Genomic DNA, 14,974 nt, shown 5'->3' with positions numbered 1-14,974 from the left:
AAATGATACTAAGTTTTTCTTGTCCAATTTAATTTGCGAATTTCACGAAGTAAGATTCTTACTCAGTTAACACTGTCTCTCCTCCTCGCTCTTCTTTTTCTGCTTGTCAATAGCATCAGGATTAGCCAATGGATCTAAATCAGAAAACAAGCTGAACCAAGCAGACATGTCAGATCCCTTCTTGCCCTTTCCTTTCTCTTTTCCTTTTGCTGTCTGTGACTGCCCTTGCGCCTGTTTGGGTTGGGAAACTAACTGGGTACTTTGCCTCTGGCTGCTAGAGAGCTGGGGCCGACTTAAAAGACTTCCTATCCCTCCCGTGGATGCTTTTCCAATCCCCTCCTGGGAGGGCACCGAACTTGGCACGTCCCCGAAAGGATCAAACTTGGCCATACTATTAAGAAGGTCGGATGGCATCATAAAGTTGTGACTGCCTTCGGACCACGATTCACTCGGCTCCTGCGAGGGTTTGGCAGCTTCGAGTGGTTCATCGCCGAACATATCTTTCCACGTTTTACTGAAGCTGTTGTCACTCTCTGTCGTGTTCTGTCCCCCTGATGCTCCAGTGCCACCGAGTATCTCGTTTAGGATGTCAAGATCTGACTTATTTTCTGCATCCTTGTCTTCCCTTGTCGGGGAGCCAAATAGCAGGTCGTCAGCTGTCATTAATGGCGCTTTTTCTACACCTAGGACCAAAGAGAAAATAAGCGGCTAACTACAGGCTCGTCTGTTTCCTCGCAAGCTAACTGCAGGCAAAAACTTGAGTCAGGTTTTAGGTCTATCATGTCTAATTACAGCTAATTTTCGACATATCAAGAATTACAGACGGAAATCTTTCATACTGGTGGCAAAGAGAAGTTATTTTTTTCCAAGTGAGCAGAGTGATCCTGTTTCAAGGCATACATTGTCTCTATGAATGGAAGGCCAAGGAACGTGAAATGAGACCAGGTGCCAAGGTAGCTGCCACGTGATAACACCATCATTTCACACTTCATCGCCCGTATAACCGTTAATGGCAAGGACAAAATAGAATCAGACAGTTTAAAGCTCCTAGGTGTAAGTATTAATTGTGAGCTCAGTTTTTATAAGCATGTTAGTGATGTTTGAATAAAAGCCAGTCAGCGAATTGGGGTGATGATGAGGTTAAGGAATCTCATACAAACTGAGGCCAAATTACAACTTAATAAGGCAGCCATTCTCCCTCACTTAACGTATTGCCACTTAATTCGGCATTCCTGTAGGGTTTCGGACACTTGTAGACTGGTGAGAGTACAGAGGCTGGGATTGCGTGCACTTTTTAAGGACAAGATGTCTAGCTGCCAAGCCAAGTTACCATCCTTGTTTAATAGGAGAATACAACATAATTTTCTATATGTATTTCAATATAAAAAGTGACCATAATTTGTGCTCGCGGACAATTTGTGATATGTTCATGACCAACAGTCATCCCTATAATTTACGGCAGACCGATTTCTATCTACCAAGTTTTAGCACTGCCAAATATGGAAAACATTCGGTAAGATAATTAGGCCCTAGACTCTGGAGCAAGCCGCTATCGAGTGAAGACAGATTGGCTGCTAGTCTCAAGCATTTTAAGACAAGGCTACTTGACCTACGTAACATTTTAGACGGATGCAATGGGTGTTATTTATGTAATTCATGATTTTATCAATTTTAATTATTTACACTTGTATTCTTCGAATGGTAAATTATTTGTATTTTGTAGTCAATTTTATAATTTTAGTTGGTTAAGTTGTTAGATGTTGTTAAGTTGTTTGGTGTGCCCTGCTAGCACAGCATATTCCCCCCTGCTAGCTTTCAATTAACACGTTAATAAAGTCATTATTATTGGTGGTTCTTTTGATGAAATTGGTTCAAAGGGAAAATCTCATGTCACCTTTTATTGCTAGAGAATCGACTTAAAGTGTACATGACATATTTTTCTAAAGCTTTAGGATCCGTATGGACTTTTTTTGGTTGTTTTTATCTCAGAAAACCACGATGATTCACTTGTTTTGCTTAAGTTAAGGGAGTCTGCAAATTTCAATAGAATGCTCATTAAATTTAAGCCACCAAAACAGTTAGCTTAAGTGAGTTGGCAATTTCTTTCGGCCAATGAGGAGTCGCTTTCTATTATTCAAATCGGAAATGCAACAGGCGTGCTACTTTTATTCTTCTATTGCCACGTGCTCCCTCCTCATTTAATCTTACCCGTGAAACACGTATTATTTTTAAGTCGCTTAACGAAGTCAAACAAGGCCAATCTGTCATATACACTTTAAGCCCACTTTTTGCATGAAATTCACTAAATGTACACTCAACTCACTGTTTTCACCCCAAGTCAAATTACTTTGTCAGATAATTTTTGCTACATCAGCTGACCATAATCTTTGACTCTCTCAAGTCTCTCGGCAAGAACAACACACAATTTCAGTGTGACATACCTGCTGTAGGAATTTTCTTAGCATCTTCGTAACTGGGTGGCATTAGCGCATTATGTCCGTTGCTGCTTGGTGCACTCTCAAAGGATGACAAAAGATCACCGTAGTCTTTAAGAAGATAAAATAATATTAACTTTGACATTACAATCATAAATACAGAACTGAACAGAAGATGTTTTCAGAGAACTATCACAATGTAAAGCAGGTTATGACGTCAACGCAGTCTTTGTTGCGGGGTCGTTGATCAAATTTCAACTAGTTTTTCCACTAAACAGTGACTTTGAAGGAGAGAGTTTAGTAAACTATCAAAATTAGTGTTAGACAAGTGCAGAAAATTGTTGAGCAGAGAGGATTTTTTTGAGGTGATGGACACTTTTAAATTGTTTCTTTTGAATTATTAAACGGGCGTGCCAGTGAACTAGCTTAATAGCAAAGTGCTCTTTTACTTTAAACAAAGCAATTACATGCAGGCAATGCACTGGAAGAAATAACTAAGTTTCACCACAAGTTGCAAATCAATGGCTACCAACACAGTAATATTATTTATCAGGGTAAAGTTCCACAGCAACTATATCTGTATGTCTAGCACTTAGTAACTCCCCTTGACCAAGTACTGTTTTTGCTTGCATGGCCTCATACAATATAAACCTTTTGAGATATCACATAAAGCCAGTCAAATTTGAAGTAAAACGTAATCTTTGCATAAAATTATAATGTGTGGGTTCTTTACTGTCCAGCACAATTTTATGCACAAAATATAAAGGGTTGTGATACAGGACCCACAGTCTATAGTCCTTATCTGAGAAGTCTTAAGATGACAATTTGGAGATTTATTTTAAATCCCTGAGTATTTGCATGCTCAAGTCAATCCCAACACTTCCTGCATGATACAGTAATCCAATGCTTTTTCTACTCAGTTACCTAATCCGACATAAAATCTCTCAATAAAAAGATGGCTCACAAGGCAAACACTGTACCTGGCTGATGTTGAGGTGGAAGCAAGTCATCCCCGCCCAGCAGATCAATAAATGCACTTGGTTCATGAGGTAGATTTGCATTCTCATTACACACTTCGTCATCTCCAAGTAAATCGGTTTCTATAAGAGATTCATCGCCATTTTTCACTGTCTCCTGGGATGGTCCCACATCTGATCTTTTCTCCTCTAATGGCGAATGGTCCAATGAAATCAACTGATCGTCGTCATCTTCATTTAACGCTTCCTGTTTTTGATCTCCATCTGTGGTTTGTGGTTTCCCTTCTTCAGAGTCTTTCTCGGGTTTTGCTTCCTTCCCTTCTTCATCTTTGTCTTTTGTTTCACTCTCAAGTGGTAAAGGATTAAGGCTTTTCAACATTTGAAATTGATAAGTCGGCAATCCCTTGAACTGTTCTGATACCTGTGTCATTGTTCTTGAAGTATTTTCCCAAAATTTGAGCAAAGCCTGCTGGTATGCGGCTAGCGTACTTGAAAGGAGGTTACATCTACTGGCAGAAAGGAGATCTATCTTTTGCATGACATCCACTTTTAACTTTTCAAATTTCTTTTTGCCCTTTCTAACCTGACCCTGAACCTAAATGACAGAAATGCAACAGCAAAAAATTCAATACAGATAGTGTCAATAACTGCGATGGTCATGCATAAGGAGGCAGTGTGGCCCAGTGGCTAGGGCGCTTGCCTTGAGATCCGGAGATCCCGGGTTCAAGACCCGCTCTGACCACTCGTTGAATTTGTTCCTGGTAGTCCCTGGTTCAAATTCCCAGCTGCACTTGTAAATAGCCAACTGGTTTGCCTCCGGCCGGTTGGGATTCTTAACAGTTGTTGTTGTTCTGTTCCTTCGTTTCGTTGTTGTTCATTGGCCCTGAAAAGCCCCTATGGGGAGCGGTCAATTACGTATGTATTGTATTATTGTATAATACCACTTAACAACTGCATCGCTAAGTGGAGGTTGGTTGCCTGAGCCATCCTGGAGCTTCCACTATTGGCAGCCAACTCCAAGATGGAGACTGCACCGATGGCTGGCAAAATCTGGCAAACCAGCCATGAGCCCCCACGCCCCCGAGAAGACAGGCACCCATCACAGTGGTAAACAGTGGAAAGTAGAGGGGGGCGGGGGGAGGGAGGGAAAAAAAAACGCTGCACACTCCACACAAAATGCCCCTTCTTCCTGCCATACCGATGAAAAAGCTGTACCACGCAAAGCATGAGGAATCCCACGCATGTGCAAATATAACAAAACCACTGACAACAACTGGCTGCAGTCGGTCCTAGTTGTTAACAAAGTTAAACTGCATTTAACCTCATAAACACCGGTAGATAAGCCGCAACTCAAGTTTAGAAGCTCAAGACTAAGAAAAGAATTTTGACGAAAATTCATACCTGAGGTACTTCTTATTCTGGGGTTGGGGATGATTATGGAAATTTACGGATCGAAATGAATTTTAATTTTAGGTTTGAAAAAGCTGTCTTTAATTACTTCAGTTTTGGGGAAAAAAGAAGCTGACTTCCCTGAGTGAAGTAGCCACTGCGGCCTTTCATCGGCTTTCCGTAATATTACTGAAACCATCACTGATCAAATTAAGTCTTTGCTTTACTGTTAACCCATTGATGAGTAATAATTTATAGTCTGGCCGGTTTAGGCCAGTTTGGGTGTCAATGGGTTTTAAAATGCCTCACCAAAATACCAGTTATGAAGCTCTATATTTTTGTTATTTCCTTTGAGGTAAAAAAAAACATATAGAAAGCTGAACAAATCAGAAAAAGAGATGGTTTCACAGATCAGTTGGTAAAACACTGAACCTAATCCTAATCCCAGTTTTGACAAACATGCGCTCCAGTCAAAATGACAACTTCTTGTTAACAATCAACGGTCATACATATTGACAACAATAAAGTTAGTGATAAGGTTAGGATAATCTTAACTGTAGGTTTTACAATCAATTGACTCCTGAACTACATGTACCCCCCCCCCCCCCCCTTACGCGTAAAATTGTCTAGCGTTAGACAGAGTAAAATCTATCAAGTCTTACTCTTAGGAGTCTGGGTTAAAGGGGAGTGGATATATAGGTTTGCCATCCACAAGAGAGCTGGTTTAAGTAGATGTATACATGTAGGTTTGCCATCCATAAGAGAGCTGGTTTAAGTGGATGTATAGGTTTGCCATCCACAAGAGACCTTATTCCAAAATGGCTGTCATTTAAATATTTTTTTTGTTTTTATTCAAATTAGCCCTTGATGCCTCGTTCTTGAGCTGAAAATTCAAAAGAATATTTTGCCTTGAACGAGGCATCAAGGTCTAATTTGAATAAAAACAAAAGAATATCTAAATGGCGGCCATTTTGGAATAAGGTGTAGAGAGCTGGTTTAAGTGGATGTATGGGTTGTTAAGATTAAAAAAGGAGAGGACAATTAGATGACCAACCTCGTTTCCAGGGTCTCTCTTCACTGCCTCCGTTGTCGTTGAGAAAAAGACACTGGTTCAGGCTGGTCAAATGGCACTTGTCAACAAACATTTTCCCACTGGGGGTAGTGTTTTCATCATTATTTTGATCCCGCAACTGGGCGAAAGTGTATTCGTTTGACAAGGCATTTTTTAAATAAGTAATCTTTATCTAAAGTATCAAAAACGTCAAAAGAGCTGATGTTTTATTCCCACAGGAGATGAATTCCCACAAAAGCGGTCAATCTAAAAACAAGAGCTTTTGTGACCGACAAGACAACTTTAATGTTGAGCGGTGATTGACATTCACTTAAAACAATGATTTTGTTAGTGGCTAAAGTTTCTTCTGCACAACACACACGAAGATAAAAGAATACACCATACACTACGTTTGCTTGATAAAAATGTCTCTTTTATTTTACCAGGGCTAAAAATATACACGCTATTAAAGCGCTGTACAGTGGTAAAAAAAGAAAACCACAACATCTTAACAACATGGATAATTTACATACAGTTGTTGAAAGATAAATATCGTAATTCAAAACTGTCTACTTGCTGTACAAGATTGCAACTTTAAAAATGAAAATCAAAGAACAAAAAAAAATGTACCTGCACATGTTAATACAGTTTGATTTGATGATTTGAGGTCGATACGTGACATAAGAACTTACCATTGTAAATAACATCACCCTGGCTGATCGCTGAACATGTTTGTTTCCCATGGATAAACCTTTCGCTTGTTTTCCTGTACGACAAAATCCTCTTTCTTTAAAATTGTTGCAAACTATTAGCATTCTTCGTTGATCCGGACCTTCTCACTGGTGAAAACTTGAATGGCGCGATCATATTTTGTGGCATTTGATCAATTTGAAGAAAACTCTTTGCCATTCCAGTTGAATTCCGTATGTGCAGTACATAAAAATACTGCAGTCAAATATTTTGTTGACTGTCATCTGGCCACAAAATCAATTGCGTGCTGACTCCTTCTTCACAATGTTGACAAGGCCTACATTGCCACCCCTCCCCTAACACACATTTGGTGAACCTCCCAAGATTCTGGGAGACACGTGACCAGCCTGAACCAGGGTCTTTTTCTCAACGACAATGGAGGCAGATAAGAGAGGCCCTGGGAACGAGGTTGTTAGATGACATTCATTGCATTTACTTCTGCGCACAAGCAATGTTAAAATTGTCAAAAAAGGTAAGGGAACACTAACTGGCCCTTATCAAAACCAGTGTGCATATAGTTGACAGCATTTCTAGGCATAGAAGCCAGAAAAAGGATGAGAGTGCCAGACACAAAATGAAAAAAAATAAGAATACTGACCTCTCTAAATTTATCTAATCTCTTGTATTCTTCTGGGTCTAACTCTTTCGATATGTTTGCCATCCACAAGAGAGCTGCCCTGTAGTCTGTTCTAGACTGCTCCATGCGACTTACAGTCTGAAATGTGTCAGAGATTGCGCGATACCTGAATGTTTCAACTTCCTGGTACAATCGTACAAGTGGAGTTCTTAAACTCAACCTATAATAAACATTCAAGGGAAATTTATTTCATATGTATTACCAGCATTCCAGATGAGTGATGCATACATGTAATACAGCTGGACTATCAAGTTACATGTACAAGAAGAATGGCAAAAATCAGTTTAGTGGACTGCATTAACATCTATCTACATGTAGTATACATTACCTTTGCTGTGCAGAGTAGCTCTGCGCCTTGCCAACAGCAATCATCATTTTTCCAGCTTTGGATTTATCCTGAGATCCTTGCTCTCGCAGAAAGCGCCCCATTTCATTCTCATCTTGAGATAATGCTAAAGGGAAAAGATCAAATAGTTTGCAATATATATATAGACCACAAGAGCCAATGGCATTATTAATACCGGTACTTAAAAGAACCATGACTTTTGAAAAGTTGGGAGAGATAAAAGTTTGGAACTGAAGTTTGTAACATTTTTGATGTATGTAAGAGAACTGATAAACTTTGGAGTCTTCTCAGATAAGGAAAATAGATTATGGCCCATTTTATAAAAAACCTTGTTCCTACATTTCATCTAGTATGTAGGATACGAAATAACCACACAATGCTCTCAAAGATCAGGAACATGGCTGGATTAGCTTTAAGTGTTCCCCAGTTAAGTAGAAATACAAAAAGATGTTTGGCAGCTTAGAATGTCGGGGACAGTACCAGAAATTCAGCTTTAACTTACATGTACCAAACGTCTGTCTTATCTTCTTGGAAAATACACTATGCAGTACATGTGACCAAAAACTCTCCTTCTCTTCTGATTTCATTTAATGCTTTGATTTCAGTCTCCCTAAATGAGCGTCAAGCTCAGCAACACAAGTTTAAGACTTAAAGAAAGTGGCTATTACAATTTAGTTGATTATAAATAAATTATTCATGATTATTTCATCATCATCATTATCATAGAGAAAACTCTTTTCTCTAAAAATGCACCATGCAACTTACCAAATATTCTATTTTGATAGATTTCTACAGCCTTTAGTATGTCCATGCATGTCTTTTGTATGTGCCTGAAAGCCTGTTGAAAGAACACAATAAACACTAATGCTGTCACATAATGATCTCCCACAGATGTAGCTGCTCCTTGCCAGGCAAATCACATGTATCACAATTACCACCTTCTAGAGTTACATCGTACACACAGGAACCCTTGCATCATATTATCATGGTAATAGATTAAGAACAATCTACGTGTACACTTTAGTCTACCTGTAAGATATTGAAATTTTGGTATGAACACAGACCCTCACCCACTGCTTGCTCATTCTTCAATATGGTGTTTTAGTGAAAAAAAAAAAAAAAAAGAAAGATCTGCCACTAACATATGCCAAATGTGAGATTAATTAAGGTACAGTTTGTATCTTGACCCTGAGGTCAAAAACATTTGTCATGTACAATGATGTTGGCAAAACACAGCAAAAGCAAAATAAAGTTCAGGTCGCACCATATTGAATTTCACAGTTAATAGGTTCACATTGTGCAGGATACCACTGACCAGGCCGCTTTATAACTCCTACCTCGAGACGGGCATCCACTTCTAAGTCTCCAGCTACAACAAAAGAGTCCTGCTCTTTTCCCAATTTTTGGATTACTGTCTGTTTTGTGTGCCAGTATTTTTGTTCCACTTTGCCCTTAAATCCTGCTGAGGATGGTCGATAAGGATTGTAGCCATAGTTGTAGCTGTAGTTCCCCTCAAAACCTTCTTCATCATCATGGTAGGGTTGGTATGACCTGTGGTGGTCATCACTGTAGAGAAGTAAAAGACCACATACACAAGTTGTATCATTAATTTTTCTTGCCAGAGTGAATTAAAAACCCTAATGAAATCATGACTTGCAAATTATATGTTCCTCTTTGCGGAAGAGTCTCGAATCCCTGCAATTTCTATATTAAGTGAAACTCAAGGATTACATACATGTACATGTAAACACAAAGCTGAAAAACCCTACCAGAGATCACTGCAGCTTAATGACATTATTAAAACTCTTCAAGGATTTTAAAGTACACAATTCCCACTTTTTATAACTAAATACCTATACATGTAGTACATAGAGCCAGTGTGGCCCAGTGGTTAGGGCGCTTGCCTTGAGATCCGGAGACCCCGGGTTCGAGACCCGCTCTGACCACTTGTTAAATTTGTTCCTGGTAGTCTCTGACCAGTTCAACTTCCCAGCTGCACTTGTAAATAGCCAACTGGTTTGCCTCTGGCCAGTTTGAGATTCTTAACAGTTGTTGTCATTTTTCTGTTTCATCGTTTCGTTAACTGTGTTTCATTGGCTTAGTGCATGACTGTACATTACGTTTTTAAATATTGTGTATGCCAGAGTTCTGGAATAAAAGGTGAGTCTTGAATCAACTACACCAAATGTGACCTCTAACAGGAAAAGATACACTAGCGCTTTCCCGTTAAACGGCCTCAAGCGTTGGGAGGGTGTTGGCAAAGAAGTGTTGGGTATTTGTTGGGTCCCCGATACAAGTGTTGGAAAAAGCGTGGAAGTGTTGGAAAACACTTCACAGTTAGGAGGCAGTGTGGCCCAGTGGTTAGGGCACTTGCCTTGAGATCCGGAGATCCCGGGTTCAAGACCCACTCTGACCACTCGCTGAATTTGTTCCTGGTACAGTAGTCCCTGGTGTATGTATGTATGTATGTTTTTAAACCTTGTGGCACTAAAATAATTACTGTAATAACTGAACACAAGACCTAAAACAATCAGAGATGGACTCCTGAAAATGTTTTCAGACCCAGTGGTACATGAATCACTGTCGTAGTAGCTAAAGCCCTTGATTTCCTGTAGGGATCTTGCCTTAATTACGAGGTTGTTGCAAAACCGAACATTGGTCTTGTTGATGATCAGGATTGGATGACAAGAGCAACAAGAATGTCACAAACCTTTTCGCAAGGCCTCACATTATATATGCACCACTTTGGCTCAAATGATATAGGTAATGATGGGTAACACTTTCTGGCACCACATTTTTTCAGTCCCTTTTCAAGTTCCAGACACAATGTGCTACACGTAGCAACTAAAGATTACCTCTCCTCAGGATCTTGTGCAACCTTCTGATAGGTACTGTTCATTGTGATGAGTGATGACTGATTTTCACTCAATTTCCACTATAATGTAGACAGCCACAAGGTCATTCAAATCTGCCTAAGTAAAAAACAAGAAAGGTGAATGTCAGATATCCTTATAGAGGTTTTGCACGGAAGCCATGTTGCATGGCAGGAACAATGAAAATGTTTTGCATTAGAAAGAACATTTAGTCCCATAGGAAAACTATAGTGAACTAGTTCCAAAATTTACAGTGATTTTCATTATTATGCAGAATCTAATCTTCAAACGGCCAACCGCTTCCATCAGTCCAACTTCCAACACCAAGCCAAAAGTTGACAAAACAAGGATGCCGAAATCATTAATTGATGTGTGACATAACCTACCAATCAGCAGCTTTGGTTCCCACAGTACATTTGGCATTCAAACTTGATACCGATGGAAAGTGATGGAATCTACAAGCTATATGAATATATTTACTGCAGAACCTCTAAAAAGATATCACGATGGTATTTCAATTTGAGCTGTGAACTTAAAAAAAAAACTTCAATTCTGATTTCACTTTCCAGAGGTGGAGTTGATCTTGCCGGCCTTGTTCGAAATTTGATTAAGGGAAGCCAAAACGCACCTTGAAAGTAAGTTTCCCCATAATTATTATTATTAAAATCGCAGTAAAGTTGTTATCAGCTTTCCCATCTTTGAAAGCCAAGGGAAAAAGTGACCCAATAAAATATTATAATATTATTGTGGACTAGGACAGAAACATGTAAGTGTTTCAAGAACAAAGTTGGTTACATTTAAGGTGATTGGCTGGATCTATTCCTGACAACAAACAAGCTATTGATACCACAAACTCTTAATTTGCAATGCAGGGGTTTCAATGAAATTTGAAGTTGACAGCTGGTTTGAGAAGAGGAAAGGACTATTGTCATCATCAAAATGAATTTTAATCATAGGTTTGAAAGAATCTTTATAATTATAAATAATAATTAGGATGGTACAGCACTCTCAATGGTCAATAGCCGTGTTTAGACAAGAGTATGTAAACATGCTGTGACATCACACTAATTCTGAATGGTTATGTGTTGTCAGACATGTTCTTTGATTGGCTGGTAGGAAATATGACCATGTATCAAGAAAATCTGTTTGAATCAAGAAGAAAAGCATTTTCCTTCATTTGTCGAATTACTCTACAAAAGCAGTAGAGGACTTTATTCCGTGTTTACGTAACCTCATCTAAACACTCAGGGAGTTGGGAGAATTCTTGACAGTAAGCAAACCGTCTAAATGTCTTGTATTCTCCCAACTCCTTCTCATGTTTAGATGAGGCTATGTAAACAAAGAAAAAGTTTCTGCTTGAAGTAGTTGACACTTTTTGTCAACTGTTTGTACTTATTGAAACCACAGGTGATGCAAAGAAACCTATGACAGAGCAATGCAGAACACTTTGTAATGTCAAATGTAGAGCAGACTCACACAACTCACTGTGCAAATTTGGAAGTCAATGAAGAAGAGTAAAAAAGAAGAGTAAAAGAAGAAGAGTAAAATCGTCTGGCGTTAGAAAGAGTAACATCTGTCAAGTTTCACTCCCAGGGGTCAATGAGTTAATTGTGTAAAAAATCATAAGACAATATAACAGCAACAAACTAAATTGTAAGTGTTACAGTATAATGGCAAGGATGCATTAGATTACTACAAATTATGTTACAAAGAGGTTTCAATGAAAATAAGAAATAACAGAACAGTTTTCCTTAATTTGTGATAGCAATTGTACTCACATGATTTTCCTTGTGCAATTTGGAATAAACAAGCACTGTCTCGTAATTTTTTTTCAAAGACTACAAATTTTTGTTCATCTTTCAAAAAAAATTACTCGTGCTTATTTATTCCAAATTGCACTTGAAGTCATGTGATTATCTATACAAATTAGGAGGCTTTTAAGTAAAAATAACCTTTTGGGTTTAAGGTGAACTTCAAGTCTTTTTGTATGGCTAATATGCGCAACAAACATCCCTACAACTCACCAAATAGCCTAAAAGGATAAACCATGTAATTCTCTCACATACCGCTATATATTTGACAAAAATAAATGTTATTGTCTTGTATTTCCCTTTGTATCAGGTTTTGACTAAGAAAGACAAAACACGGCATTGAAATAATTATTACTTTTCCTTGCCGATGACGCTGAGCAATGTCAAAAAAAAATAGCAAATTCTAATTTTATTGCCTTCACGACAACCGGCAGTTCAGAAAATTCAATTACAAATTGCATTTGAAAACTTCGGTGCAATTTAAGATCAACACGAGCATACAATGTAGTTCAAACTCTTATTTTTGTACAACAAGGCTGAAGCAGCGTACAAAGCTGTGCCTTTACGAAAAAGCTTTTCCCCTGTGATACGGTACGTGGATTTATTCAAAGGACATAAAATATTAAAATGTTCCTGCTTTTTTATTTAAGTTATACTAAGTAGCTCGTTTATTGCTTAGAGAACAAGACGTCGAGTGCTCACAGAATAAAATCAAAACATGATACAACACAATAAAACAGTAAAACCCTCGCACTGGTGAGATTTTGTTGTTTCGTAATTTTAAATTTTCCAATAAAGAGTTCATCTCTCTTGACCCAAACCGCGTTGATCGCTCGATCAAATTTAGTCACTACTGTCTATCTTTCAGAGCAAAAAGTGCGAGAGAAAAAAAAAACACAGCTGTTGTTTTTGATACTGAGTCCAAAGAAGCGGGAGAATAGCAACGATTTTAAGGAAGAAAGGTAATTAGCATAAGCTACCTGGAAGATCAAACAGTCAGGGGAGTTTCAGTGGTGACACGACATCAACATGGTGAACAAGAAAAGTAAACCGCCTTTCGCCGCCGTTAAGTCGCAAGAAATCCTGGAGAAATCGAAATAGTTAGATTACAAAGCACTTTACCTGTTTTTCGACGATTCATCAGCGCTGACAACAGAAACTTTTTTCATAAAAAAATCAAAAGCCTTCAATTTCTTTCATGGCAAAAAACACAACAAATATGGCCGCCAAATGCGCGCGCAACGTATGCTGGTCACCACTTCTCCGCTAGCCCGATGGGAAGTCCGTCCACTCATGGACGGTGCCTACTATTGTTATTGCGCATACGTTCTGCGCATCTCCAGATACTCGGATTTCCTATCGGTAGTGCTTACTAATGCAGGGATATTTTTTGCGCGGTTTAAATTTATGCGGAAAAAGCAGAAGTTAGCAAGTGCTCTTGGTATCCAAAAAGAAAATTGGGGGTAACCATGCATTTTTCAGAGATAATGAAGCTTTAATTTGGAAAGGAACGCCATACATTGCTTTGTATTTTAAAGCTTTTTGCCAATATTGTTGATTAATTTTCTTTGAAAAATGCGTGGTTACCCCCAATTTTCTTTTTTGATTTTAATAACACTTGTTGATATCTGCTTTTCCCGCACATTCATAAAACCGCGCAAAAATACCTTTGAATTAGTAGGCACCGTCCTTATTGGAGATCTTACTATTCTAGGACGAGGCCCTGACATGACAGGGTAAATTCCGACAAGCGACATGGATGGCTCAAAAAGTAGCGACAGCACATAAAATGCAATTCCGACAAAAGACATCCTTTCCCAGCAAAATTCCGACAGTAACGTCAAGGCCGAGAATGAGCCGATTAAACCCCAACAAGAGCGATTTTAAAATTCAGACAACCAATTGAAGCTAAATTCAGAAAAGACAGAATTTATCGTTTTTGGCTCCCACTTTCATCCTAATTAAGCCATCCCTTCTTCCTGTTCAAATTGGTGAAGATTCACCTGACCCTTCTGATTCTGCCAAGAACATTGGTGTAATTTTTGATAAATACATGAGCTACGAATCCCAAGTTAATGCTATTTGCAAGTCGTCGTTTTTTCATTGACGCAATACAGTATCTCGCACAAGGAAGTACCTCTCTGTTGACGTACAGTATCAAGACCCTGTTTCACGCTTTCATTACATGGAAGCTTGACAACTGTAACTCAATACTCTACGGTTTACCAAAGAGTCTTATTGAAAAAATCCAGTTGGTACAAAAATATGCAGCTAAACTTATCTTCAACCAGAGAAAGTACGACCATGTTATGCACCGATCAACTCGAAACTTCAACATCCCCCCCCCCCCCCCCCAATCCCTGAACTTTTGAAGATTGGGTCACTCAAATTCCCGCCCCCTCGGGCCAAAATGGTGTTCAAATGCCCTACCCTATCGTCGGATTAAAATTATCACCCTACGTTAAGCACTCTAGTGTTGCCATCCAGACCTGTAAAAAGGTTTTGGTGCTAGAGAGGTGCAAGTGAGTGCCATGGGACCTCTTTGACAAAGCCTGAGATTCTAGTGGGGTCTAAGGTTAAAATTGGGTTGCTGTGAACTGCATTTTGCACACTTGAGGGCTCTTACCTAGAAAATCAAATAGACTTTGGCAAAGATACTCAGATGAAAATTTTCACTGAAAATACAGACCAAATGAAAAATTTTC

General features: G+C 38.8%; 1 protein-coding gene across 2 annotated transcripts in view; it reads right to left on the bottom strand.

The window, feature by feature from the left end:
* The window catches only part of LOC137996714 (islet cell autoantigen 1-like), a 15,767-nt gene extending 2,240 nt beyond the window's left edge, over window positions 1–13,527 (bottom strand). Inside the window, exons 1-9 of one of the 2 annotated variants that reach the window (XM_068842254.1) lie at window positions 13,392–13,527; window positions 10,441–10,557; window positions 8,923–9,151; window positions 8,351–8,423; window positions 7,568–7,691; window positions 7,201–7,399; window positions 3,416–4,007; window positions 2,442–2,546; window positions 1–683 (exon numbers count right to left, since the gene is read on the bottom strand). The exon at window positions 1–683 is cut by the window's left edge and continues 2,240 nt beyond it. In XM_068842254.1, the coding sequence (XP_068698355.1) occupies window positions 67–683; window positions 2,442–2,546; window positions 3,416–4,007; window positions 7,201–7,399; window positions 7,568–7,691; window positions 8,351–8,423; window positions 8,923–9,151; window positions 10,441–10,484 (1,983 nt within the window). In that variant the 5' untranslated portion in view covers window positions 10,485–10,557; window positions 13,392–13,527 and the 3' untranslated portion in view covers window positions 1–66. The remainder of the gene's footprint in view (window positions 684–2,441; window positions 2,547–3,415; window positions 4,008–7,200; window positions 7,400–7,567; window positions 7,692–8,350; window positions 8,424–8,922; window positions 9,152–10,440; window positions 10,558–13,391) is intronic. The other variant, XM_068842255.1, reaches the window with a different exon arrangement.
* Between the last annotated feature and the right edge of the window lie 1,447 nt (window positions 13,528–14,974).

This window comes from Montipora foliosa, chromosome 3, assembly GCF_036669935.1.
Source record: "Montipora foliosa isolate CH-2021 chromosome 3, ASM3666993v2, whole genome shotgun sequence".
Lineage (NCBI taxonomy): Eukaryota > Metazoa > Cnidaria > Anthozoa > Scleractinia > Acroporidae > Montipora > Montipora foliosa.
The sequence above is the reverse complement of the archived record's forward strand: the minus strand, read 5'-3'. Positions and strand labels throughout refer to the sequence as shown.